This window comes from Periplaneta americana, chromosome 12 (genome assembly GCF_040183065.1).
Source record: "Periplaneta americana isolate PAMFEO1 chromosome 12, P.americana_PAMFEO1_priV1, whole genome shotgun sequence".
NCBI lineage: Eukaryota > Metazoa > Arthropoda > Insecta > Blattodea > Blattidae > Periplaneta > Periplaneta americana.
In genome coordinates this window covers 35293050-35320672 of record NC_091128.1, presented here as the reverse complement: position 1 = coordinate 35320672, position 27623 = coordinate 35293050, and the positions used below count along the sequence as shown (strand labels likewise).

Here is a 27623-nt window from a genome sequence, read left to right as displayed (position 1 = left end):
TTCAATATAAACATTACCAATTTTATTTCCAGCAAACTTTACAATATACGATTAGGATATATTAAACCTGTCATTGCCATATTCGACTAAAAATCATAATTTGCTTTGAAGTTAAACATGTATTACTTCCTTCTGCAAAAGCTCTATTTGTTTTGTCTCTAGACACGGTTGACCATTTCATTCTGTAATGTTCTATTGTACCTCATCCACACAAAAAAAAAATCGTAGCCAGAAAAATTGATTGTGAGAATTTATATAAATATGCTAAACAGTAATATAATTAAATGTACATTACACGAGCTTTTCTACCTCCAGACAACAACGCTAATGTACCACATTAATACAGAAATGTCTCTATCTAGATAGTATCTCTCCCTTTTTACATTATTACTATTTCATACCATAATAATTTTCCACAGCATGCAGGCAATAGTTTCAAAGAGAGAAACTCAGAGGGCATAATGAATATACATTGTCAGAATTTCAAAATGAAGGAAACAGGAGATCACAGCTGAAATATTAAATAAAGGTTTTAAATAACTTATATATACCATTATGTAGTTTCCTCATACCAGTACCTATCTTGAGAATTACCTTCACTTTTCAGATGATTAAAAACTGTTTCAATCACAGATTTCTTCTTTCTTTCTTATAGTTTTCATTTACTTTCTTACATCCATACACACTATATCCCTTTCCATATGATTTAGTTCATGAAGGGATGGTTTTAGAAGAGTCAAGGACAGCACAAGCCATTTGCACTCAAGCAATGTTGCCTAGTTGTATTGCTAAGCTCAGCTGCTGTTAGTAGTGGTATGTTAAATAGTACATCCATCCAGACAAAAGACTGTATTAACGAAAAAGATCAGATGTATGAACTAAGTCATGTGAAAAATATTAGAATTTTGCTTTTCCAAGGGAAGAAATAGTACTACATAATCCTACAGCTGTGTAACAGTGACATTGTACGACCTCTTGCATGATAAGAAAACATGTAGAAAGTTTAATGAGCTTAAACTTGGATTTAATATACAATATAATGCCAGCATTTAACCATAAAAATAAATAAATAGTAATAATAATAATAATAATAATAATAATAATAATAATAATAAAAATTTTACATATTTAGAATCAGCATTAACTCCATGTAAGACTATGAATAGTTTCAAGGCACACTTGGGCTGATTACCTAGTTGCTTTTTTTTCGGATTTTCCCCAAAGCATAAGGTGAATTCTCGGTCTCACCTCGCCAAATACAATCTGGCTATCACCAATTTCATCGATCCTAAATACCCCAGTAGTTGTTACTATCTATTATAGGACTTCCTACAGGGCTGTAGTTTTTCCTCAACCAAACAAAGTATCACATTGTTCATTTACTTCTTTTCATCCATTGTTCCCTATCTAATGCATCTGGATCTTACAGTCCTTTCAGTTGCACATTTCTTCTTACTCTGTCCATCCAATTTTCATTAGATCTTGATTTCCTATTCCTTTCTTCTTGTTCCCATAGCATGACTGTATTTGATACAGCGTCATTACATAACCAAATTAAAAAAAAAAAAAACACTTTTAAGGTTGTGTCCACTTTCAACCAAATTTTTTTTTAAATTTATTGGATGCGTATTTTATCAAGTGTTTAAATTACAATTATCCATCAACTTGTTTATAAATTAAAAGAAACATAGGCCTACAACCTTACACAAGATTATGGAGATGAAAACCAAATAATATCACAATCTCTCACAATAACTGTTCACTGTCATTCTCATGTTTATAGAACTGATCTGTTGAATTTCATTTCTAATATCTTCCTTGAAGTCTTCAGCATTTTTCGGTTTAACTCGACACAGCTTGGACTTCAAGTGGTACTTACAAAGCAAGTCACTTGGTTGAGGTCAAGTAATCTAGCTGACATTTAAAATGTCCTGTTCTTCTGATCCATTTACAACAAAGATTTCGTTCAGGAAACCTGTTCCAAAATTTACAGGACCATTATCCTGCTAAAGCCATATGTTTCATTCAAGGACAACAGGTAACAACTCTCTGCAAGCTAAGATAATTTAACCACACAATGGATACTTACCAAAGTTTAAATTTCTGTCTATGAAAATTAGACCAATTTTGAAGATTCACGTAAACCTCCCCTCACATTGACTTTCTGAGGATGCTGTGGTTGACCTTGTGTTATAATAAGAATTATCAGAGGCCAGTACTGATAATTACGCCACTTGGCACTATCATTTTATAAGAAAGTTGCTAATTCTGAAAGTATAATGTGGCTCACAAGATACAGGTTTTGATTCTTCTGAAATGACATTTCACAGAACTCATTTCTTATGTTAAAACCATTTTCATTTGATGCCTGAAAAAGATGGTTTTGAATGGATGCAGTATCATTGACAACGACTTCCATAGTGATGTATGATTGACACTGTACTGTAGTACCACGTGTCTTGTAGATTCATACAGATTTTCTTTGATGTATACATTAGGAGATTCTTTTCTTTCAGTAATTGTCTTTTGTCTTTAAGATTTTGCTTACTTTTCGGTTCCTGTTTCACTGTAGTATGTTTCTAACCAGGTGATCTCATTATACAAGTTACATATTCTTGTTCATTACTCATTCTGTCTCATAATCAAATTAGGAATTCTATTATTACCATTTCAGTGAAGAAAAACAATGATAAACGATTTTCTCATCAAGATGGGCATATTTTCATCGTTCATTTAAGGTGCTGAATCAAATCAAAATGAGCCATTATCTTCAGTTCAAAAACAGTCTCCATTAGCACTCAGGTATTTGTCTCGCTAAAAAAGCGAATCGGGTAATTATATGCTCATAGAAGTCCCGTGATTGTTGCTGCAGAAATAATGTAACTGTTTCCTTCACATCAGCATCCGACGCAAATCTACTATGGTACTGTGTATACTCTGCTTCAGTGCAATAAAGACGTGAAAATTACAAGGCGAATAGTGTGAACTGTATCAAGAAGTGTAGAATTTCGCTCACTATAATGCAACATGACACCATTCAACATGAAACCTGAGTATTGCTGGCACTCCGGCCCGTGGGGTTTAACAGGCAAGTCGTACATGGATGGGAACCGTGCGTTTTTTTTAAAGCAAGACGTAAAGCGCTGCAGCAAGACCGTTCTTTCATTACATTTGCTTCACCATCGCTGCAGCAGCGCTGTAGCAAGCGTGCAGCAAATCAAAACTTCGCTTTACGAGTTTGCTGCACGATCCATCATGGCAGAATGTGTGTTTTGGTCTTTTGCAACGTTTATTATTGTCAAAATCGTCTACTAATAATAATTCCATCTCATTATCATGGAAGTCGAAATTATTTAACATGTTTGGTTCTTTTAGGGTTAAATTTATTACGGCAGAAATAGAAGCCAATATTAATTGTCCACCATTTTGCAGTCATTTGACCTACTTACGTTCTTTTTCGACCCTCATTTTGCTGCAGCAAAGGCATGAAGCGCTTTACTGAAGTGCTTTAAAAAAAACGCACGGGAACTAGCAGGATGGCCCACCTGTCTGCGTTGATCAGAAAGGGGATTGAGCTCCGGACCCCTAGGGATCATCAGGCTACTCGTATGAGGACAAAACCTGGTTCTATCAGAAGCTGACGCAGGATGATCCACCTGTCAGACTCGGATTCGCAAATGTCACCTCCCAGATTCGGACAAGCATCACATATATAGGGCGCACAATGAGCCAAAGAGTGCCGAGTCCAGCCCTTGTAAAGCCAGTCAAACCTGGGTACTTGTTTCTCACTGCAGTGCACAGAAATTTTTATAATGTGCCACAATAATGGCTAACTTAGGCCTATACAGTATCTACAGGATTAGAATATTGTAACAGTTAATGAGCCTATACAGTAAAAAAGAATGTCAACAGCACCTTTCCTGCAGAGATCAATATCTTCCCTATATTTGCACATAGCATAGATTTTCATTGTAGGCATTGGTTGTTGTTATTTTAGGCCCATAACCTGGTACTATAATTCATCACCAGTGACAAAATGACAAGAATATTTCGTTTGCGAAGATATTGTTGGAGATGTGTCAATGCACTGCTAAGTTCCTTCATATTGTAGTCCTTGCTGAGAAGTTTTGGAATTTATTATGCGCAATGACCCACAATGCAGTATGTTATGAATAATGGTATGAATGACTCATAACTGATATTCACAGTTGCAGAAAAATAGTCAATTTTCACCTGCTGATCCTCTTCTTGGAGTAAACATTCCTAATTGTGCAAACGTGTTGATTATGATGGCATAATCACTGTCCCAATCACAGAACTTTCACTTTCATTTTTTAAGTGTCTGCTCCATCGCTTAACTGATGTCAATGAGATGCAATGCATACTATAAACTGAGGGCTCCTATTCAACATCTTTCACAGTAAAAATTTTAATGACACTACGCTGTTCTTTCAGTTCGGTATCTATAGCTGTGTTGGTCTACGGCCAGTTTATTTCTACAGTAACATGTCTCACTTCCTTGTGATCACTAAAATCTTGATCAGATCTGACTGCTGACTACATAGCTCACGCACGCACGCACGCACGCACGCACACACACACACACACACACACACACACAACCCTCGAGTCTGTCCATGGACGAAACCCTTTGGCTGCAAAGATGGGTTGGGTCATTTTCATTTGATTTGCCTTCACATTAAGTGATATTTCTGTTCATATTCTTCCTATTTTGTTTAGGACTTCATAACCTACCCTAAATGAATACATGAACTTATTTTGCATAAAGCTCTAAAGCCACTGAAACAAATTTTGCTAACATTTAATAGTACATTATGCAACGAGCCTATAATGGTAGTAATTAAGACGCAAGTATGATTGTTTATGAAACAAGCGCGAGTTTCATAATTTTCATACGAGCGTCTTAATTACCATTATAGGCAAGTTTCATACGACTTTTTATGCTCGACCATATTTCTAACTTGAAAGTATTGAAAATTAGGTCTTTTTATGGTTATGTGCGAACTGACCTGAATTGTGAGATGTGCGCAGACGCGAAAGTATTGATTTTTTTCCGAGGCCGAATGTCATTGACCTTGGCACAGAATAAGAATGAACATTAGTCTGATATAACCTGCAAAATGATTTATAATTGAAAAACGAGATGACAAATTGAGTTTATTTGAATATTATTTACAATTAACGCTAATTATTATAGTAACAGAACATAACCTTCTGCGACAGTATTGGATTTCCAGCCTCCATGACTTTTCGCTAATTGTCTGTCGAGTGCATATCCGAGAATAATCGATATAACGGTACAAAGCTGACTTGTCATTGGCTGAAGACCTGTACTTTAATGACATGCATTAGAGGACTGCTACCAGGTGTATAATTACTACATTTCGGCATGGTCGAGCATAAAAGAATATTCAGTAGTATCAATGAAAAGTTTATGTTTTCATACAAGGAATGTAGTGTAAATTTCAAATATGAAAAGAAAATATAAGTTGTTATTTAATAAAGTGAAAGATTTGAACCAACACTAATACATTCACGAAGCAGGATTCCTTGATTATAAAGTCAGTTGATGAAAGGTGACTGCTTAAGGACAAACAACACAACCAAACCAAGTTCCAACAGAAACACAAGTTTTCATGTTCGCGACTGAAATTGAACCCAGGATCACTACTTCCAGGTCCATTAACACTAACATATGATATTATGATGATACAAAGAAACATTATCATCTTTACAAGGAGTGAAGGCTTTTCCTGCAATACAAACAATACTTGCCAGATTATTCCACTCAAGCAAACATTATTCTAAATCAATTATCCTCATCCTTTACAAATTTTCTCCTATATAGCCTAAATATCTCGTAGACAGTCTCCCAAGTGGTTTCCTTCTGTGACTTTCCAAATTCTGCTCTCTGGTGGAACTCCCATCATAATGACCTATCCATATAAATTGCCTTGCTTTCATTTTCCCAATTAGGTACGTCTGAATGCTTATATTCATAACCTGTACAATTCTTAATTTATTCTGATTCTCCATTATATGCTAATATTACCTTGAAGTGGTTCAAATATTTCAACACTTTTCAAATATTCTCATTTTAGATTCCTTACATTTTGTTTATACTCCAAATGTTAGATGGATAAGTAAGGACTATGCTTCTGTATACGTCTAACTTGGATATAGTTTAAAAAAATCTTACACTTCAGTATATTCAATGAAGTGCAATAAGCTCATTTCCAAATTTGAGTCTCTTGTTAATTCCACGTGATGTTACTTATTTCGGAAAATAATGAAATTAAGGGTGCTGACTTCAAACTTATATTAATTCATTCGAAAATCAGGATGAAGAAAAATGGGTAATAAAAATTTGTAATTCATCATTAAACTATCCACCACTGTGCTGACTGTGGGATCAAGTTCAAATCCTGGTTGAGACAAGGTATCTGCTTGATGTTGTTTCCGGGGTTTTTCCTCAACCAATTACGAGCAAATGCTGGCTAAATTTCGGCAGCATTATCACCTTCATATCATTAAGACGCTAAATAACCACAGCAGTTGATAAAACGTCGTAAAGTAACCTCTAAAAATAAATATGAAAAAAATCATGAAACATTTTCGCTTACCGAGTCTGACTTTAATGGGATTGTAGGTGGCGAACCAATTTAATTTTATGAAAAAATCTTCTACTGCATTCTGAACAATTATAAGATTTCACACCACCGTGAATAAGTGTATGTTTTTTTAAGACACCAGAAGAAGTGAAGCCTTTGGAGCATATTTTACACACAAATGGCTTTTGTACACTGTGCGAAGCAGCATGTATCTTCAAACCGTCCACCCGAACAAAACCAGCGCCACAAACCTTACAAACATACGGTTTTTCTCCCTTGTGGTTAAATTCATGCCTTTCGAGTGCGGTACGATGACTGAACCTTCGACTGCACATGCTGCACATAAGTGGTTTCTCTCCCGTGTGCGTTAACGTGTGTCTCTTTAGAGTGGTTCGATTGTTGAAACTTCTACTACATTCATTGCATTTGTACGGCTTATTTCTTATGTGTATCAAAGAATGTGCTTTTAAGCGATCCAGCCGAGTAAAGCGCTTATTACACTCATCGCAATCATACGCTTTCTCCTCACTATGGATAATCAAATGCCTCTTTAAATTATCCATACTTTTGAACTTCCCCATGCACAATTCGCACACATAGCGCTTCTCTCCGGTATGTACAAGTGAGTGTCTCTTCAGCTTGCTGGGGGTTATGAACGTCTTACCACATTCATCACATTTGTGAGAAAAACGCTTTTGAACATGGCCATATTCTTCAGGATCTCTGTCAAGGCTAACTCTGGAGTTATCCGATGTCACTTCTTGATGACTTACGCTGTTATCAGAGCTGCGAAGTGAAATAAAATTTGTTAGGTTAGCATTACAACGCATTAAGACATTGTGTAAATGTTTACAAGTAAAAACATACACGGGAAATGTAGATACAATTCTACAGATAGTCACTTATTTCCAATTGCATGAAGTGTCTCAAGTGCAACACTCTCTGGAATGACGTTTATCTATTTATCTACGGTTTAATATAGTTTTATGTTCAAAGTCAGTTTCCGAAACAGCAGTTACCGACATTTTTACAGTTATCATTACTACATCCGGTAACTGCACATAGTTCTGTGGTTACCTATCTGTAAGTACTGTTTCCAAAAATACTGGTATGTGTTGTCCTGCATTACTTTCATAAACAAAAACTGTAAATAATTTATGCATCTAACAGTTCATTTACTCAACTACAATTCCAACATTTCAGCACTTTATTATGTAATTAAGGTACATATTCAACGTTACTCTGATGAGATAATAGTAAATTTATTTTTCTAAAGAAAACATGAAATTATGGTCATACTAATCTTCCTTATCCAACTGAGAATTTATGTCGTCATACGTGAAAGAAGTACTTTTGAGTGTTATAGCAATTCCAAATGTTTCAGTCTCCAAAACAGTCCAGTTCAACAATTGAGAACCTAAATTCTAAAACATGCAAACACCCAGTGCTTCGTATTTATATATAGTACTAATTACATGGAGATAGAATGGTTTAGAATTCAGGTGGTTTGTCATGAGGCCAATAAACTTCACCAAGAGCAAATATTACATTGTTCTTAACATATTCGTACAATATCATATCCTGAGACATCACATATCAAATATGTGCTTAACATAATGTTCCATTTTCCTGGAGTTAGCATGTTCTAGAATTCAAGTCCAGAAATATGGTTGAACAGCTGACGCCAATTGGTGTTCTTGTAGACTAAGTAGGATCTATTTATATTATTTACTTCTGTGACCATGCAAAATACTAACCACTGATTTCGTAATCAGACTACGACTGAGATGGCTATGTACATGTAGGCCTACCACAAGATTATGTTAAAAAGCCTTGCACCTCTCAGCTACGTTATTGGTGAAAAATTGTACAAGATGGGTGTGGATATGTGTCCACAGAGCAAGGTCCGAAAGACTCAAAGCAAAAAGTGTAAACTGTAGGTGATTCAGTGTCCTATAGGCGATGATGTACCAATATGGGCATTAGGAATAATAGTGGAAGTATCATTGATAATTGGGGATATTGAAATAAATCCAGGACCGACAATGGAAACAAAGACAGTGGTGTAGAAATTAAATATCAATAAAAAATTGATTGCCGTCTTGGTTAGTTTATCAATATTACTAAGTGATTTATTTATTCACAAATTATCATAATAAGTAGAATGCTTTAACAAATTAATGCTTTCGGCATTGAATGTCCTATCTTCAGATCGTAGGAAATGGTATTAACAAAATATGAACACTTTACAAGTTAATATACATTGAATATCATGGCTTTAAACAAATGTAGTTAAATCACAGTCTAGTATATACAGTCGCGAAGCTTGGGGTGATTTTTTGCATTTCTCGCTATAGTTGCTAGCCGCTTGGAGCACTGTGTGTACTAGGAACAATAGACTGTGTCACTGGCATCGTGATCTAATATAGGCCGTAAGGCAGGCCATGTGACTCGCTTAACCTGATCACGAAGGGCGGCGTTTCAACCATATAAATTAATTGGGATGCATAAAAAGTAACATATATTTCTCTAAAATGTAGTGTAATTGCATTAATAAAATTTAAAACAATGATTAGGAGACACTTCAGATATAATTCCTTGCGAGTTAAGGTGTAATATTATTTTGGGTGTGAAAATTACATTGTTCGTATGTGTAATTTATAGACCTACCTGCCTTTATTTCGATTAAATATTGCGAAATTATTATACATTCATTTATGCACGATTCAATAATTTTCAGTCGCACCGCACGAATATTTAGGTATGTTGAAATTATAGGTTATGTTTACTGTCCCAGTTGCCCCTTTGTGTCTAATTTTAGTGGTCTCCAATGCTCTGCCATTCATATGGAAATACTATAGGTTATGTTTACTATATCTTATATTCCTAAATTCGCAATTATACATTATAATTAAGCATAATGTCATGTACGATACTCTGCACATTCAATTTGTCTGTATTTTAATACTACAATTGAGTATTGAATTATTGTATTTATCTACTACCTAAGAGATGAAGTAACAATCGTAGGTACGCTAATTTCATAAGAGTGGTATGATAAATTTTCTGTCTTTATCAAGGAAGGTAGATGTGCTATATTAAAATCACAATATAAATTCTGTTTTATTAAACCCCAAAATAACTTCCATTCTAAACATAAAATGTTGATGTGAAAAAGATTATGTTAACATGTAAAATTCTCTTCACATTAAAATAACACAGTTTTGTAATTATTTCTGCAACATATTATGCAACAAGAAGTAAAGGGAACTTATGGACACATTACACTAAATAAAACTTAGCTATGATACGCAATAAAGTTATAATATAATAATTCACTGAGCTCCATACACTGAAATAGAAAACCCGAACATATATTACAGCCTGGTCTAGATCGAAAAGGCATTAACTGTGCCGTATTTCGCATTGTTGTTGCCATGGGAATTGTGTGTTGATTCTTGTAACAAATGCTAATAACAACTCTTCCTGTGGAAGAAAGTTACAAGATGTGTGATTCAATTGGGCCCTGTAATTGCAAATATTGAAACGAAAATCGAAATTATAGGGGAACTATGTATTAACTTTTAAGTCAAAATTGTTTTTAAAGAAATGTTAATAATTTAATAAATGCAAGAAGTGACATTAATACAAACAAAGAATTAAAATGTGAGAAGAAATAAAAATATTATATGTGCTCAATAACTATGTTTTTGTGTTGAATTCTGCATAGTGGTGAAAGACACAGCAAGTTTACAGTCTGCATATGAAATTACGTTGTATGGGGGGAGTGAGGATGAGGTGAATAGGGTGAGGTTTGAAGCGAGACAGATTATGGAGGTTTATAATATTTGATGTTGATGAATTTATATAAATTAAATAAATGATTATGTATATTAGGGAGCTGTTCATTAAGCAATGAAGTTCCTAGATTTAATTCCTTAGCGATAGAATACTCTTATGTAGTTTCTATTTTAGAACAGTTGTTTAATGACTGTATTATGGATAGAGTCTCATTAATGTTTGTAAGTTTCTTGACTTGTTTCAAAAAGATGAAGGGCAAATTTTGACTTGTTACGATTATATTTAAAATCGGATTTGCGTTCGTTATATCTGGTACAGAAGTCCCTCTGAGATTGTCATATGTATTTCATGGGGCAGTTTTTACAACTTAATTTATATGTTCCACTTTTAGAGAATCTATCATTATTATTGAGTGAGTTGGGAATCAGATTATTTAGTTTGTTATTTGTCTTAGATATTTGGATATTCTTGCTTTTGGAAAAATTACTGATTTTATTGGAAATTTTACCGAAATATATCATACTGTGCCATTTTTTATCATGCTTTGAGTTCATTTCTGGGGTTAATGTGGAAACATTTTTCTTATTAAATGTCATTTTTATTTTTCTAAAAATGTTTTCTATTGTTGTTTTGGTGTGGCCATTTTCTATGGCTGATTTTAATATGTAACCGGTACTGGCATTCTTTATTAAAATTTGATTTACTCAGAGGTGTACTTAATAATCTGTCTATTAAAAAATGGAATTTACCAAATTCATCAACAGCAAATTATAAACCTCCATAATCTGTCTCTCTTCAAACCTCACCCTATTCACCTCACCCCACTCCTCCCATTCAACGTAATTTCATACGCAGACTGTAAACATGCTATGTCTTTCAGTCTAGTTGCCACACTCAACAAAACCACTATGCAGCCTTCAACACAACACGTAAGTTCCTCACAATAACAGTTATTGAGCACATATAATATTTTTATTTCTTCTCACATTTTAATTCTTAGAATTAATGTCACTGCTTGCATTTACTAATTATTAACATTTCTTTAAAAATAATTTTAACTTAAAAGTTAATAGTTCCCCTAAAATATCGATTTTCGTTTCAATATTTGCAGTTACAAGGCCCAATTGAATCACACATCATGTAACGTCCTTCCAAAGGAAGAGTTTGTTATAAGCATTTGTTACAAGAATCAAGGCACAATTCCCACAGCAACAACCATTGTCTATATTCATGGTGTTTTATACATTTTAATGTCATACCAGAGCATTTAGAATAGAAAGTGTGGTAACTTGCAATGGTCTAATGGGACTTTTAAACCCCTTAGTGTCGCCACGGCAACTGAGTGAAACATTGGCATGGCGATCAATTTTAGATTCCAGTTTTCCTCTTAATACTATCGACAGAACAGATAGAACCCGCTCTGGTATGGAATTAAACAGATATTTCTTGTGATGTTCGGGTGATTTTTATTGTGCCATTTATGTGAGCGAGTAGTAATATGCCTAATTGTTGTGCTCTTGGTGTAAATCTGTTATATAATCTGTAAGGAAGTAAGACGTTTCTTTTTTCCACCCAAAGACTAGGCTATTTATTTAGAAGTGGTGTAGAGCAATTCCACGGAGACAGAAAACTGTATGCTCGTTCTTATATCTGTAACATCCATTTTTCTGCGGTTTTGATAGTAAGAGCCGATAAATTTATTATTGACGGTAAGGAGGTAGGACTTCTACGGAAGAACTGGTGACTAAAACCAGATGCCATACCACATATTTTCCCGAACTTTTCTCGATACCTTAAAAAATTAAAAGAAGAGAAAATCTCCACCCTATCCTTTCTCATAATAATGCACCCTTACCAAATACCATCTGGCTATGACCAATTCCATCGACACCAAATAACCCAGTCGTTGACGCAACATCGTTACATAACCAGCTTTTTAACAAGACATTTTTATCACGTAAACAGTTGTATTTAAATGTTCAAATTGAAAGTACTTACACGTCTTGCATTCCAATCTCATGTTCATCAATTGATATCTCTTCTTTTATGCTCACACCATTCATTTCAAAATCCAAAGGATCGCCAGTATCTGCAAACCACCTGTTTTCCTCTTCCTCTTCTTTCTAGAACCGTAAAATAGCAACAAAAAATTTGAACAGCAAATTGAGAAATATTTGTTGTAGTAGTAGTACTAGCACAGCACCTTCAACTTAAGATGCAACCCTGGCCATGGCAGGTGGATGGGTGATAGACCGTTCTCTATAGCGAGAAAACCAAGCAGTGTTGTGTGACGGCAGGCAGGAGGGTGGGTGGGCAGACAGGTCGGTATTTCAAGGGGAAAAACCCAGCAATGTTGTGCGACCCAGCATGCAATTACTGTTAGTTTGTCTTCTATAAGGTGTAAACATGTTTGGACAGTTTTAGTTTTCATTTAACGTGTTTGGTGAACTGTGCTGTGTTTAGGTTTAAATTTATCATGGTGTTTACCACCATGTGACTTTTACCTTTGGGGTATGTTAAAACATAAAGTGTCTGTGAACAATCCTCATATATTAGAGGAACTTCAAGAAAATATTCGGGCCATGATATCCAGCATTTCAAGGTGGGAATTGGATCGCGTATTTCAGTATCTTCTTTGCTGTGTGAGCATTGTATTTAGTTGGTGGTAGTGGCGTCGGCAGTCTAATTATTTTGGGTGGGCTAGATAAGTGGAATTTAGAAAGTACCTGACCCATCTCCTGACAATGTCACTGCCGTCAACTCTCTTAAAACTCATTCTCGAAAGTCTCATTTAATAACATGCAAAATTATGATAAACAATAATGCAAGGCATACCTATACAAAAGTTTCATAAGGTGAACTGGAGCCATCGAGATTTCCTAGCAAAGAATCTGTCGATCACTAATGAAGGGTCCTACAACAAATCCCAACTTTTCTCCCTCTCGATGGATAAAATTGCTAGATTACAAAGCTTTGTGCTTGACATGGTTGTCCTAGTGTAAGTTTTTGTTCGTCGTAATGCAGAAAAAGTCCTTTCTGCAGATGCAGTTATGATGGGACGAATCAATATAAATTGTAAAACTGTGAGTAGGTCCTGGAATCCATGCTTATGTTCTGTAGTTCAGAATATAGGTCACACACATTTTGATTTGATAATCATTGATTTCATTAGGGAACACTATTTTCCTATAAGTTCCTTCTTTATGTTTAACACGCAATTTAAAGATCCATACAAGTCAGCCACTTCTCGCAGCATCTTGAATTTGATGAAATCAGAAGACTTTGGATCACAAGCTGATATTGCTTCACAGAAAACAGAATTTTTTTGAAACTGTCTTTTCATTTCTGATAAGACATTATCAATTGAATCGTCCCATGCAGAAAGGGCTTCAGGACACAAATTTCGAAAAAACGAGATATCGATGGAAATCATATCTTTATGGGTGGCTCCATCGGCCTGTGCAGAAAGGTATTCAGTCCAATGCTTGGAAAGATAGAAACTGAAGCGTCAGTCTCAGAGTTCTATGCAGAAAGGAATACAGTGTACAGAATGTTTTGTTTAGTTTTCTCAAAACTAGATCTAATGAACTGAAGCCCTTTCTGCATGGAGCGATTCAATTATATTATATTAACTTGCTCTCAGCAAAACCTTATCTTGTTGCTTTGAATCGGTACTCTTCAGTGCAGCATCACCATCATCAGTAACAAAATAGTCTGTTACCAAAGATTCAGGTGGTCGATGATTTCTTTTCTCTTGTGCAGAGACGCTGATTCGGAAGACTTCTGCCATAGAAACAGCACTGGAATAAAATTCTTCGAATTTTCTTGGTTTCGAAGCTTTGAAAAGTTTTCTATCGATTGCCTTAATAAGGGACGAATATTTACTAATATCTACTTTTGGAGACTGAAGTGCTTCCGATAATGAATTTGCAAGAGCAAAAATATCGTCTAAAATACCAAATAAAATAGGGTGTCAAATTTCTTAGCTGATGTAACAATCCAGTAGCTTCCACACCTTCCTTCTTTTTATCGATGTCAAACAATTTTTTAGGTCCAAACCTAACATAATTAAATCGGCTCTTAAAGAAATGAAAGGTCGTATATTTTGAAGCCCATCTCGTATCACAGTGTTGTGAAATTTCGAAAATCTTCAAACCTTCATCAATTTGAACTTGTATAAAGACGTCATGTCTTAAGGTGCTCTCTGATTGAAAGAAGTAAATAGCTTCTAACAGTTCATGCAAATGGCCAATTCCTTCAACATTTTTACAAACATCTACCAACACCAAATTAAGTATAGAGCATAACATGTTATAAGGGCAAGGATTACCAGTATCAGCTATCTCCCTTATCTTTACTTGTACTTCACTTAAATGACCTGACATCACCGAAGCACCACTGTAGGCTTGAAAAACACATTTCTTAATATCAAGTCAAAGACATTTTAGCCGATCCTCTATTGTATTTGCAAGAAATGCAGCATTTAGTTGTTATAACTCAATGAAGCCAATAAATTACTTGTATGTGCACGCCATAAACATACTGGAAGCATATGGACAGCTGTTCTTTCATCCCTTGGTCCCTAGCTCCGTCTACTAGTAAACTATATAAACCACGTTAAATGATAAATCGGTAATAGTCAATGATTCACAGCTTACCACTTAAATAAAACAAGGTTTAATAGTGGGTTATAGTTAATCAGACTCCTTGTATCGCGAGTTTGGAAACGACAATCTACAAAACAAAATTACATTTTTCAACGCATTTTTTACTTATCTTATTGATTATAACTATTGCTCTGGATTCATGGTTTATTTTTAATGTTGAGTGTCCCCCCCCCAAAAAAAAGCAATAATTCGCTTTTTTTTTTTTTTTTTTTTGAGCCTGGGCCCGCCTGGCCCACAGCTGGCTACGCAACTGGTTGGTGGAGGTTATTTTGAACATCTTATGTCTTAAAGTAAGAAAATAAACACCATTAAATTAATTTTACGGAAGATAAACTAAAATATGGGTAGAAAGAATGCATGCCAGGCCACTTAGCAGCTCAATTATCACACAATGCTGCTGAGTGTTACCGCTTGAGAGTACTGCCTGCCTGCTAGTGTCTGGGTTGTGTCTTAAGTTGAAGGCGTTGTATTAGGAGCAGCAGTACATGTAGCAGCAATGGTGATAATAGCAGCAATAGCAAGAGGGCAGTAATACTAATAGTAATATTCACAGCTGTATCAGTAGTAGCAGTAGTAATAGTAGGAGTAGTAATAGTAGCAACAGTACCAGTACTAGCAGTAGTAGTCTGCCCAAGTCTGTCATAGATCAAAATTAGTTAAAAGAACTGTTCAATCCACTATAGTCACCTACTAAATATTTCCAAGAACTGGAACTCATTTTCAATTAATCTACAGTCCACCCACAATACATATAACATTCGCATATAGAACTTCAGGCTTTCCCGGCATTGGATATGGAATAATTCTTCCTGGGTTCTCAGCCAGGTGAGTTGGATAGTTGCTTCCAAACTTCCGATGACTAGCTCTGCCATCTTCTTCAGGGATTGAAGTGCTGTGGGACCATGTCCAGCTGTATATAAGAGATCAGTACCAGATACACGTGGTCCCATGGCACTTCAATCCCTGAAGAAGATGGCAGAGCTAGTCATCGGAAGTTTGGAAGCAACTACGCAACTCACCTGACTGAGAACCCAAGAAGAATTATTCAACATTCACACACTCTACGTTTTATTCCCAGTAATTTCAACATTAAAAAAACTTGATGTTTTAATTATAAGTTTTTTGCCTGTGTCAAAATTTAATGCATTTCATTATGTAGAATAAAATTGATTAACATAACATTGAATTCAAATATGGAATACCAATCCTTCGATAGCAACAAATTTTTAGAAACATTTAAAATCTAAAATTGTTTAGTCACCTTGGACAGACAGCCCGTTTTGACGTGATGTTACGTCTTCATCAGTGTCTTCTGAACTACTGTTCATCTTGAATTTTGCGATGTGCATTTGTCGGTTGTAGGGGTGTGTTGCTCTTATGGTGGGGACTGGTTGTTTGTGTTATGACGTATCATGACATCGAATAATGTGTGGGTATTGAACTGTAATTGTGTATTAAGTATATGTTGTGGGTATGTTATTGTATGTTTATATATTTCGTATTGTTCTAGGATGTTTAACTATGAACTTTTTGGTGTGATGTGTAAAATTTCCATATCTGTTTCTATATTATTGTAGTCATGATTACTGTTGGTAATGTGTTCTGCGTAATTTGATGTGATGTAGGGTTCGGTTATAGCTTTAACATGTTCATTATATCTTGTATGAAAGGATCTTCCTGTCTGTCCTATGTAAAAATGTGGGCAACTCTTGCATTTTAGTTTATAAACTCCAGTTGAATTATATTTATTTGAATGTTTAATGTGATTATTCAGATATTTCTGTGTTGTGTTATTTGTTTTGTATGCCATCTTGTATTTTAGTATTCTGAATGAAGTTGCAATTTTGTAAGTATTGGTATTGTGATATTTTAATGTTATGTATTTATTCTCACGTGGTGTTTGTGTTGGTTTGTTCTGTTTTTGTTTTGCCTTTTTTATTAGTGTGTCTATTATGTTAGGGTTATATCCAATGTCTTGTGCTATATATTTTATTGTGTTTAATTCTTCAGTGTAGTTGTCACTGTTCATTGGTATATTAATTACTCTGTGTGTCCTTGTATGGAAAGCCGCATGTTTATGTTGTATGGGATGGTTTGATGAATTGTGTATGTGTGTTGTGGCTGTGATGGGTTTGCTGTATATTTTGAATTCGTGTCTGTTATTTGTTTTGGTTATGGTGATGCTAACAAACAAAGTGTTAACGTGAACTATAATCAATGATTTAAAATCTGTTCCGACACTGAGTCACAAATTCTGATAATCTTATCCAAAGGTGCAACTTACCCTATCCCTGCATACAATATTAAGTTCTATCTCGGTAACATCACTGGTATGCTAAATTTGAATACAGTGAGTGAAAGGATGAATCAAGAAAGAACATTTTACACACAGAGCCAAAATTTAACATACTACTGGGAAATTGTAAAACATTTTGAAGCCTCAGGCAAAGGTATTAAGAAATAAAAATGAAACTCTGTCCTAGGAAGCGCACTTTACCTTGTAAATTCCAGGGCTTTGTACCATATAAATCATAAAGGCAAGCTTTACTAAGATATTTTAATTCGAAACTTGAAACAAATTTCAGTTCAAATTTATGCTTCTCTATAAAATGAAATAATTAATAGTGTGACACTTTTACAGTCTCTATCCAAAACTAAAAGTAACTACTAGCAGAATTGTAGACAATGGAGATGAAACCTGCTGTGAGAGAAATATAAGTTAAAAACAGGAGAAAAAGAAAGAAGCAGCCCATCAGCTCCACTTACCTCACATTCATATTTCACCATAGAAAAACTGATTGACATTGCAGTTTCATCAACGTCTATCTCAGATTTTAGATCACAGCCCTGATCCAAGCTTTCTTTCTTTATTCCACTGACATGAAGATCCAATACATTTCCTTCCTGCAGAACAAAGAGACATCATAGATGAGTAATACACATTACAATGTGTTCTAATACGATCCTTGCACTTTCATTTTTTTCTCTTATAACAGTATTCCTGATTTTGTCCTTTCCTGATACTCTTGAAAATCTCCGCCAGAAATTCATCTCTGTAAAATGTAGTTTTGCTACCGTCCTTGACTTCAAATTCCATGTTTCTGAGCCATATGTTAATGTGCATTTTGGTTTGTTTTTGTTGTGGTATCTTTATCCTATACAATGCTATTTAACTTTGAAATTGCTGATCTCCCTTTGTTAATTTTTCTATTTATATCATCTTTGTGATTTGTTTGGTTACTCTGACCCCTAAAAATGTTTATTCATCACAGCGATTTATGTTTCCCTTTCTGTTATCCAACATTAAAAGCTTTGACTCTGCACGTCTTGCCATGTAATGTGTTTTCTTAGGATTTATATTCGGATCCCATTTTTCATATTCCTCTATAACAGTGATCACCAGCACTTGCTGATAGGGTGTATTGGAATATGCACTGTCGCACAGTGGGGTATTTGACTGATTTAGGCGGCCAAAAATCGATTTTCTAAAATTCATTCTAAGAAGAAAAAAAAAATTCCACATGGCAAAGCCAAATAGTCAGGGAACAATAAACAACCCTACTCCCATTGCTTCGCGCAAAGCTTGAGGCTCTATGACAGTCGAAACTTCATCATCTGTTTTAGTGCGCATATCTTTTCTCGACATTGTCTATGTAAGCTTACATTATACAATTAATATTATTTATTTGGTGTAGGGTTTGAAGTGAATAATAACTGATTCTGAAGCCGGCAAGTGTGAATACATTTTAAATATTTTCATCGATATTGTAATTATTTTGATGAAGAAACGTTTTTTCATTATCTTCACAGGCTAATTTTAGCAAACTCGAGTATATTAGTTCACTTCCAGATATTTCCCAGTATTGTTGTTTATTGTAATAGAAAGGTTAAGGCTTCTGCTTCACGATTTCGTAAAAATCAGCCGCAGAATCGCGCAATTTTCCAAGATATAGGTTCATTAACCCTTTCCGGCTCTGTGTGCATAATTATACACATCACCAAAATTTCGGTTTTTTCTGCAATCAGTGCATAGATTTTATAAACTGTCTAGGATGTTGAAATAGTAATTTATATATATGTTGAAGAAAAAACGAAGGGGAAGCTAAAATTAGTTTTCAAATTTTGAAAATTTAAATTTTGCAAGAAATAACCTTTAAGGCTCCACATGTCAAAATATGAAGAGGGAGGAAAAAATATTATGTAAAAATGAAAATTCAGATTTGAAGGGGTGATGTAGGGTATTAGTGAAAAGTAAACTAGACCTGTTAGTAGAAATGTAGATTGTCGACCCTATGTTTATTTCTATTTTATATTATCCGAATTTTAGGGCAACGAGACGTCAATACAATGACTCGAAGGAAGTTGTGTATCTTGATGCAGCGGCAAAGTTTACCAAACATTAACGAAAAATTAGAGAAGTTGTGAAAAATTACCTAGTAGCCTATGAAAACTACTGAGACGAACAAATAAAAGAAATAAAGCGTAAATGTTCACATTTTAATAAAACGTAAATGTTCACATTTTAAGTCTGAATTGAAATGAAGATGGATCACAGCAGAAAGGAAATAGACGACATTCATTAAGAAAAACAGTGATTGACTCAAAGAAATATTCGCAATTCCTAAAGTAATGAGACCGTGTCTCAAAGCTACATTTTCAGCTGAAGTGAACTAGATTGTTGACTAAATAGCCGGATGTGATGTCAGAAGTTATGATCCAAAGCATAGTGCATAGCAATCAAGTCCGTAGTAGCTAGTAAACGAAAATGCTTGCTTGATTGCCGACTTGTTCGCTAAACAAACATGGATACCTCATCAGCAATTAGGGTTATTAAATCTGAACATACTTTGGAAGTGAAATAATGTAAATATAATGTAGAATAACAAGTTAACTTTGAACACTGACATTGTTAGTACCTTCTGTACAATGTTTTAAACATTATTGTGATACATTAAGCCCTTCCTTATCTTTTCCACATAACTCGTAATGAAACTGTATTAGGACACTGCCTTCTTAATTCAGTGCTGCACCGTGATGCCATGGTTTTTAGAAAAATAATCTATGAAGAAGGCCATGTTTCAAGCATACATGTCCAAAGCTCCCTAGTGTGTAGTTTACAAGTCACCTAGTTGCTAGTCACTAGTGTGTAGTATGGACTTGAGCTTTGAGACACAGCCTGAATCGACAGGGATGGCTAAGAAATTTGAGGAGTTGAGTGAGAGAAGCAAAAGAAGAAAGAAGATTTACTTGGCATGATGGCATGTTTGTTGAAGCTGGTCTTTCAAGAATACAATATGAAGTTAGTTAGTGGGGTTTAAAAAGGGCGTGTCAGCTACTATGGCTATTTGCGCCCTTATCTAAAATCATTCACTAAACACAAACACAATACAATGACCAGAATGCTTAAAAGAACTAAAAAGCGTTGTCAAGGTTAAAACGAGACAAACAAATGCAGTTTCAACAAGATGATGCATAAAAAACCATAACAATGAGAAGTTCTTAGACCCTAAGTAGTATTTAAAAAGAAACAACAAAACAATAAAACAAATGCCACCAGAAATGAATTGTCTGGCTCATTTATAAAATACACGGATTACAATATGAAATAATACGTGTAGAAACTAATAAAAAGTTAAGCTTATATTCTTGCTACAGTCTGTTACAGAAGGAAAAATTGAATTGCTATCACCACGAGTCATATGATGCTACCGATACTTCTGCTAAAATAAAGTTAGGGATTTTATTGGACTATAAGATTACACGTATCTGGAAGGAGTTGTAAAAACTTTAGGTGGAGACGAAAATAACTCATTGGTGTTAATTTGCAAATAGGGATGTGACGGATTACAGCAAGCTCAATATTAACAGAGATTTCAGAATTATATGATTCCGACACAAATATTTCTCAGAGTTCTTTTATACCACTTCAACTAATTTGTAGCAAAATAAAAAGATGATCTGGCAGAACCCTCCTCCTTCTTCACCATGTTATTGTTGCACTAATAGAATAAGATTTGTCAAAGAATCTACTGACATAACAAATGAAGTTTTCTGATGAACCATGGTCTCATCATCATCATCATCATCATCATCATCATCATCATCATCACCATCATCATCATCATCATCATCATGATGCTGATCATTGTGAGTCACAGTTTAAGTACTAATAAGCATGAATATTTAGGTTAAACCTATGTTTTGATTTTGACGAATAATTAAATGGCTTGAAATGGTAGAAATAATATTTTTCTTCATAAAAAGTATTTCATATCGCTTAAAATACAATAAATTAGTAAGACAGCACGTTTAGACTCAATTAAAGTACAAAAACAATGTTGGCCGCCTAAATCTGCCAAATACCCCATTGTGCATTGTGAAGAAGGGAGAGGGAGGAAGCATAAAAGCCAGCAGCAGGACGTTAGTGCGAAAAGAAACATTTATTATAGTTTATAAAGCATCCCTCAATGACAGCACAAGAACTAGGAGCGAAGAAGGGATCAAGAGTAAAGAACTGTAGCAAGTGAAGTCTGTAAGATATGCTGGAGGCTACACACTAACGAATACGAAGAGAAATGGCCAAAAAATCAATAAGAAAGGGATTAAAAGCAGAAAGTTTAATTGAAACTAGGTCACACTAAATTAAGACAAGTTCTAGAACGTATGGCAGAAATACATATCACAAAACTGTTTCACAATATGAACCGAAAGGATTAATGTCACTTGAAAAGCTCAAGAAGAGATGGTGAAATCAATTTTCAGCGGAAAGAGAATGGGTCAAAGAGCAGAACTCTGTTTGAAGATGATGATAACTGGTCCTGTGAATTGTTTCAATGTTCTGAGTACTGTACTCATAACACATAACTTGAAAAATATATAGATTAAAAAAAAAAACTGTTAATTTATGTTCATGAAGTTATTGTTATGCAGTTATATTGTCAGACTCCAAAGCAGCTATTCTATCAATAGTCTCTAAACACACACTTTCATCTCAAACAGCAGAAATAACTAAAATGCTCTCTCAATTAATATCACTCAATAAAAGAATTGTATTCCAATGGATACCATCCCATTGTGGAATCCTGGGAAACGAGAATGCGGATGCTTTAGTAAAGAAGGGCAGCACTGCTACTTACAGACCTGTTACTAAATCTATATATTACTCTGTGAAAAGATTTATTACATCTACATACTTAAACGTCAACAAACAAAATTTGATAACACAATCCCAAGGGAAAAAATGGAACTCTCTGCATCAAAATCCACAATTAATTCCCGATTTACCACGAAAATCGTCTGTAGCTGCATTTAGATTGGCAACAGGCCATGATTGTTTGGCCAAACACCTGCATAGAATTGGAATATATCAGTCCCCTAACTGTCCATTGTGCAACTCAAATCAAAAAATGGATTCGGAACACCTCAAAACCTGTGCTTCAGTGGCTGGCGACGATAATATCTTTGAAAAATATTGGAGTGCAAGAGGTCAAATGACTTTATTGTCAAACGCCTGGCATTAGAAAACAACAACAGTTATTGTTCAAATTCATCATTATGAGATATTGATTACACATAACCACTCAGACGTGGAACTACACATTTACCCATGTACGCACACATGTATTACCTTCTGGTCCTGAAAACAGTGGATATGGATACCAAATGAATCCTAATTGTTGGCTGTTTGTCCATAGCCCATTATAGATGAGATTACATTCTCATAAGACTGATAGCAATGGAGTTGTACGATTTCAGACTAATTACTAGGGTCTGGGTTTATATGCTCTATAAAGTATGGAAATATGTATGCATTGATGTTTCAAAAAGTTCACTGAATAAACAGGTTATAAAACATTTCCCTTTTATAAATCCTTCTTCTTCTTCTTCTTCCCTTCAAGTATTAGGCCAAATGGCCTGTTACGATCTCACAATTGAATTTTCAATCCAGCGCTTCTTTGGACGACCGAGAGATCTCTTCCTGTTTGGACGATAGTGGAGCATGACTTTTGGGATTCTATCTCTATCCATGCGATGTAGATGATTTATCCAGTTGTTCTGATAATGTTTTACGTGATTAATTACAGGTTCTAGTTGTAATTCTTCCATTACATCTTCATTGCGTTTGTGATCCGATTTTGTATATTCCGCTGCATATCTCATAAATTTCATTTCATTAGCCGTTATTCTGCTTTCGCCTTTCTTCCTCAATGTCCATGCCTCATTGCCGTAACAAAGTACAGGTCTCGCCAAGGTCTCGTAAATCCAATTAAAATTAAGGATATAGTTGATATAAAAATTAAAAAAAAAAAAAAACTATGTGCAAATACTCTCCAAGCTGCTATCTTCCTTTCTATTGCTAAATGTTTCCAGTTTTCCAAAGTTAGGCATCTTCTGTTATTTCTTAAGATATCTTTGCACCAAAAAAAATGGCTGCTCCCTATTTCACAGAAACTTAACGGATCATACACAAAAGCTCCGAGTTGTTCTCCTAATATTTCTTTACGTGGCAACTCAGCCTGGTTTGCATGCTAAAATGTGTGCAATTTGACATACTTGTCCGTACCCTGAATATTTAAACAAGAATGTTAACTTATTCGTTTACTATTTCACCAACATGTTCTGGAACTGATTTCAATTTAGAAACAATGGTTTTGAATGCATTTAACTAATTACAGAGAGAATTATCACTTGCCTCAATGAGGAAATAGCAGATGGAACATGTGAAAAATATGCAGATATATGATAGACTGCCTTCTAATTCTGTGTTTTTAGTACAGTACTTCTTGTGCAATTTCAATTCATGTTAAATATGTTTTCGTCAAAATTATTTACAACACTCGTAACTGTATCAATTCGTTTTATATAATACTGTGCTGCACAGCCATGTGCCACGAAGTGTCACAATTGGTTCTGGCAGAAGAAAAATGTCGGGTGCCACTGCTTTAAATGCTTGTTTTCTATAGGATGCTTTAACGAATACTCTTTTTACACTTTGTCCACTAATGCTTTCTGCTATATGGTACAATTCCTGGGAAGGCAAGTTGCACCAAATTTGGGAAAATAACCTCAAGAGCTTTACCAGCAGCATCAATTACGAATAACAATACACTTTCATATTGAATACCATTAGACCAAAGTTAGTTCATGGAATCAATAAAAAAACTTGGAAACTGTTGAACTATATGTGGCTTGAAATTACTCTATTGCAAGAAGGTATGGGATAGTTTGTTTATTCTTATCAAGTGACCCAACTATGATATCTGCTATAAATCGTTCTACACAGTATTGTGTCTCATCGATAGATACCCACATAAAATAATTTTCAATTTGATTTACAATATTGTCAATAGCAGAATCGTAACAATATTTCACATAATTTTTTGGAACATTCGATTCATCCAGCATTTTGCATGTTGTATACTTCTCAATAAATTGTCGCAGGGTGGCTGGAATTGGTGAGTTTCTATAATGTGATCTCTGCCACAAAAAAAGCTATTACCAGAAAATTCACCAAGCAATTTTTGAACGGAACCACTCTGCATCAATTTAATCTTAATGTTTCCTTTTGTACAGTCAATTCCGGATATGTGAACCTCTGCGGACTTGATATTTCGTTCACTATATCCAAAGTATCTCTCCCCTAACCTTAAATGACAGAAATGAATGAAATTATGAACAAGAAAAAAAAAATATATTCATTTTTGTGGAATGGATTACACTGTACACTGTTACTCACAGTTGACTTACTAAAACTATGCCGTCGACCCAAGTCTGCTTGTACTAGTAGACTATATTGTAAACCTCTTCTGCATATATTTCAACTAGACTGTGACTATAAATTAAGACTTTATAGTAGTAGCCTATTAAGATTTTTGACTTGTTCCATATTCTAGCTGTGAAGCAATGTATGAATACCATGGAATGTTAATAAATACAATACAATACTTGGATTGGCTTGGCTTTACGAGGGCTGGTACACTTTGGTCTATTGTGTACCCTATATATAAGATGACTGTCCAAGTTCGACAGGTGATCTGAATGGCATTCGTAACTGTGACATTCTGACATTGACAACTGGGTCATCTTGCTTCAGCCAGGTTCAATTTCGAGCACGAGTAGTCTGTTAAGACCCAGGGACCCCGAGTTCCAAGCCCTTCCTGATCAGCCAACGCTGACAATGGGCCATCCTATAGGCTAATTCACACGGGGATAGTTTACAGGAGTCAAGTGCTTGGAGCAAGTCGACTTTCCGTCAACTTTCCCCATGTGATATGGTCGAGACAGTCAAGTTGTGACTTGGCGGTCCAGCAGAATTTGAGTTGACGACCCGTCAACATTTGTGTCTACTTTCCCGTCACGTGACCAACTTGACTCCACCACTTCCCGCATGTGAATGCGAACTTGTAGCAACTTGGCAAGTAGAAAGTTTGTAATTTTAGGCCTATTGTCGAAGTAAATTAGTAATTATTAATAATGAGCGCTCCTAAGTGGAATTCCAACGATATCATAAAGTTTTTGGAAGTGTATGGGAAGTATAAGTGTAAGTCTATGGAATATACGTGACAAAGAATACCTCAATAAGAATAAGTGGGAATTATTATTCCAGAAACTAGTCAGCGAACTCATGGAACAAGGTTTCGAAAACATAGACGTAGAAGTGGTTCGAAAAAAGTTAAAAACCCTTAAAACAGGACTCATTCTGAGATGTTTCCGGTATTCTGCAGGACCTTCTTCAGCTAATTCTTTCAACAAGGTATTAGATGCACCGTGCATAATTCTTCTACGAATCCATTTCTTAACCCATGTTCTCTTTTCCTTTTTTTCAAGAATATTTTGTAATGCATACAATAACAAGGCGCCAATTAGCTGCACACATGCTTGAATATGTGCTGGTAGCATCTTCTGTTTCATCAAACTAAAAATGCCAGTTTACTATTGATTTTTATTAACTATAACAGAATACAAGAATTCAAACACCACTACGAATACAACATTCAGCATGCGCTTTTTTTCAAGCATGGTTTCAAGTTTAATGTCTCCATGTGATCACAAATATAGCATCAAGTTTAGAGGCTTCAAGCACTTGACTCCTGTAAACTATCCCCGTGCGACTCTGGTTTATCTCAGCCCCTGTTAGCCTCAAGTTCCATCTGCAGAATAGTCTGATAAGTCCCTGGGGCCGGAGCCATAAGCGCTATATTACATCAGAAACCTGTACTACCTCCAAAACTTCACCCTAACCTATTTGTACCTTTGCAGATGATATATGCAATCATAGGAAGATGGAGAGTGTTGGTGAAATGATGAGAGAGATGGAAATACCCCAATAAAAATGCTCTGTAACGTCTGGTTTGTTCAAAACAAAATCTATCATGACCTGGCAGAGGATCAAACCCTGGTGGAAGAACAGCGCGCTAGCCCTTGAGCTACAGAGGCGACGACGAGTATACTTACATTCAATATAAAGAACATAGACGAAGAACAAAACACCAATGATTGGTATTAAAAGACGTCACACATGCAAATAATTTTAATTTATAGCACTGAACTCAACTTCAGGAATGATTAAAGCAATAACTCCCATGTTGGATAAAATCTAACTAGGTGCACGGTACTTCAATAAATAACGCTGCCAATAGGCTTATAATTAAATCCTGGGTACGATAATCGCAACAATGAAATAGAAGGAGAAAGGCATTGTTGGAGCAACAGCTCCACATCTGCAATAATGAAATAACAGAAAAATTAAAATTGTTAGATTTTATCTAACAATGCAAGTGATCACAGGTTAACTTATAAGTTATTTGAAATCCATGTTTCTTCTTAGTTTTTTCTGTTTTTATTTTATTTTGTTAATTTTTACTGGTTGCCAAATGGAATCTAGATTTCATACCATATCTGTCTAAGATACTGACATGGTAAACCATATTACCATCTTCATTTAAATATAGAAGTACTGGTATACTGTTACAGTAGTACTATTTGACATAGGCCTATTTCATTAATTCTACTGTATTAGGTATTTGGGAATGTATGCTTACATATTTTGTATTTTGATTGATCTACTTTGCATGCACATCAATTATGCTAGTTAACAAAGTGAAAGAACGCAACTTACTGTTTTAGAGTAACATTGACTGTAAGAACTACCTCATTACAATTAATTTGTAGAAATTGGAGTTTGAGTTAACGTAAGAAGCATTACTCATTTATGGAAAATACTGTAAAGCTTTCTTCTGATCTAGCAAAGAGTAATCAATTCTTTGTTTGCCATAATGGTGTCAAAGTGGACATACATTTCGGTCTTTCTGTGTATATTCAAGAGCTCCCTACGTGATTATACACGTAAAAATATTAAATTTAGCCATATAGGTCTAGTGTATTTTTAGTGTATACATTACCTCTGATAAAGGCTTCTGCTCTTCTATATTTGTGTTATCACTTATTTGTACAGCCAACGGGTCAGCTTCTGATTCCCTCTTGATTACATCCATCACTACTGAAAGCGCATCATTATATTTAC

The 27623-nt window shown here is 35.0% G+C and overlaps 1 protein-coding gene across 2 annotated transcripts in view; it reads right to left on the bottom strand.

The window, feature by feature from the left end:
* The window catches only part of LOC138710245 (zinc finger protein 501-like), a 28371-nt gene continuing 748 nt past the window's right edge, over positions 1-27623 (bottom strand). The window contains exons 2-5 of one of the 2 annotated variants that reach the window (XM_069840934.1): positions 27502-27599; positions 17867-18004; positions 12432-12556; positions 1-7418 (exon numbers count right to left, since the gene is read on the bottom strand). In XM_069840934.1, the coding sequence (XP_069697035.1) occupies positions 6656-7418; positions 12432-12556; positions 17867-18004; positions 27502-27594 (1119 nt within the window). In that variant the 5' untranslated portion in view covers positions 27595-27599 and the 3' untranslated portion in view covers positions 1-6655. The remainder of the gene's footprint in view (positions 7419-12431; positions 12557-17866; positions 18005-27501; positions 27600-27623) is intronic. The other variant, XM_069840935.1, reaches the window with a different exon arrangement.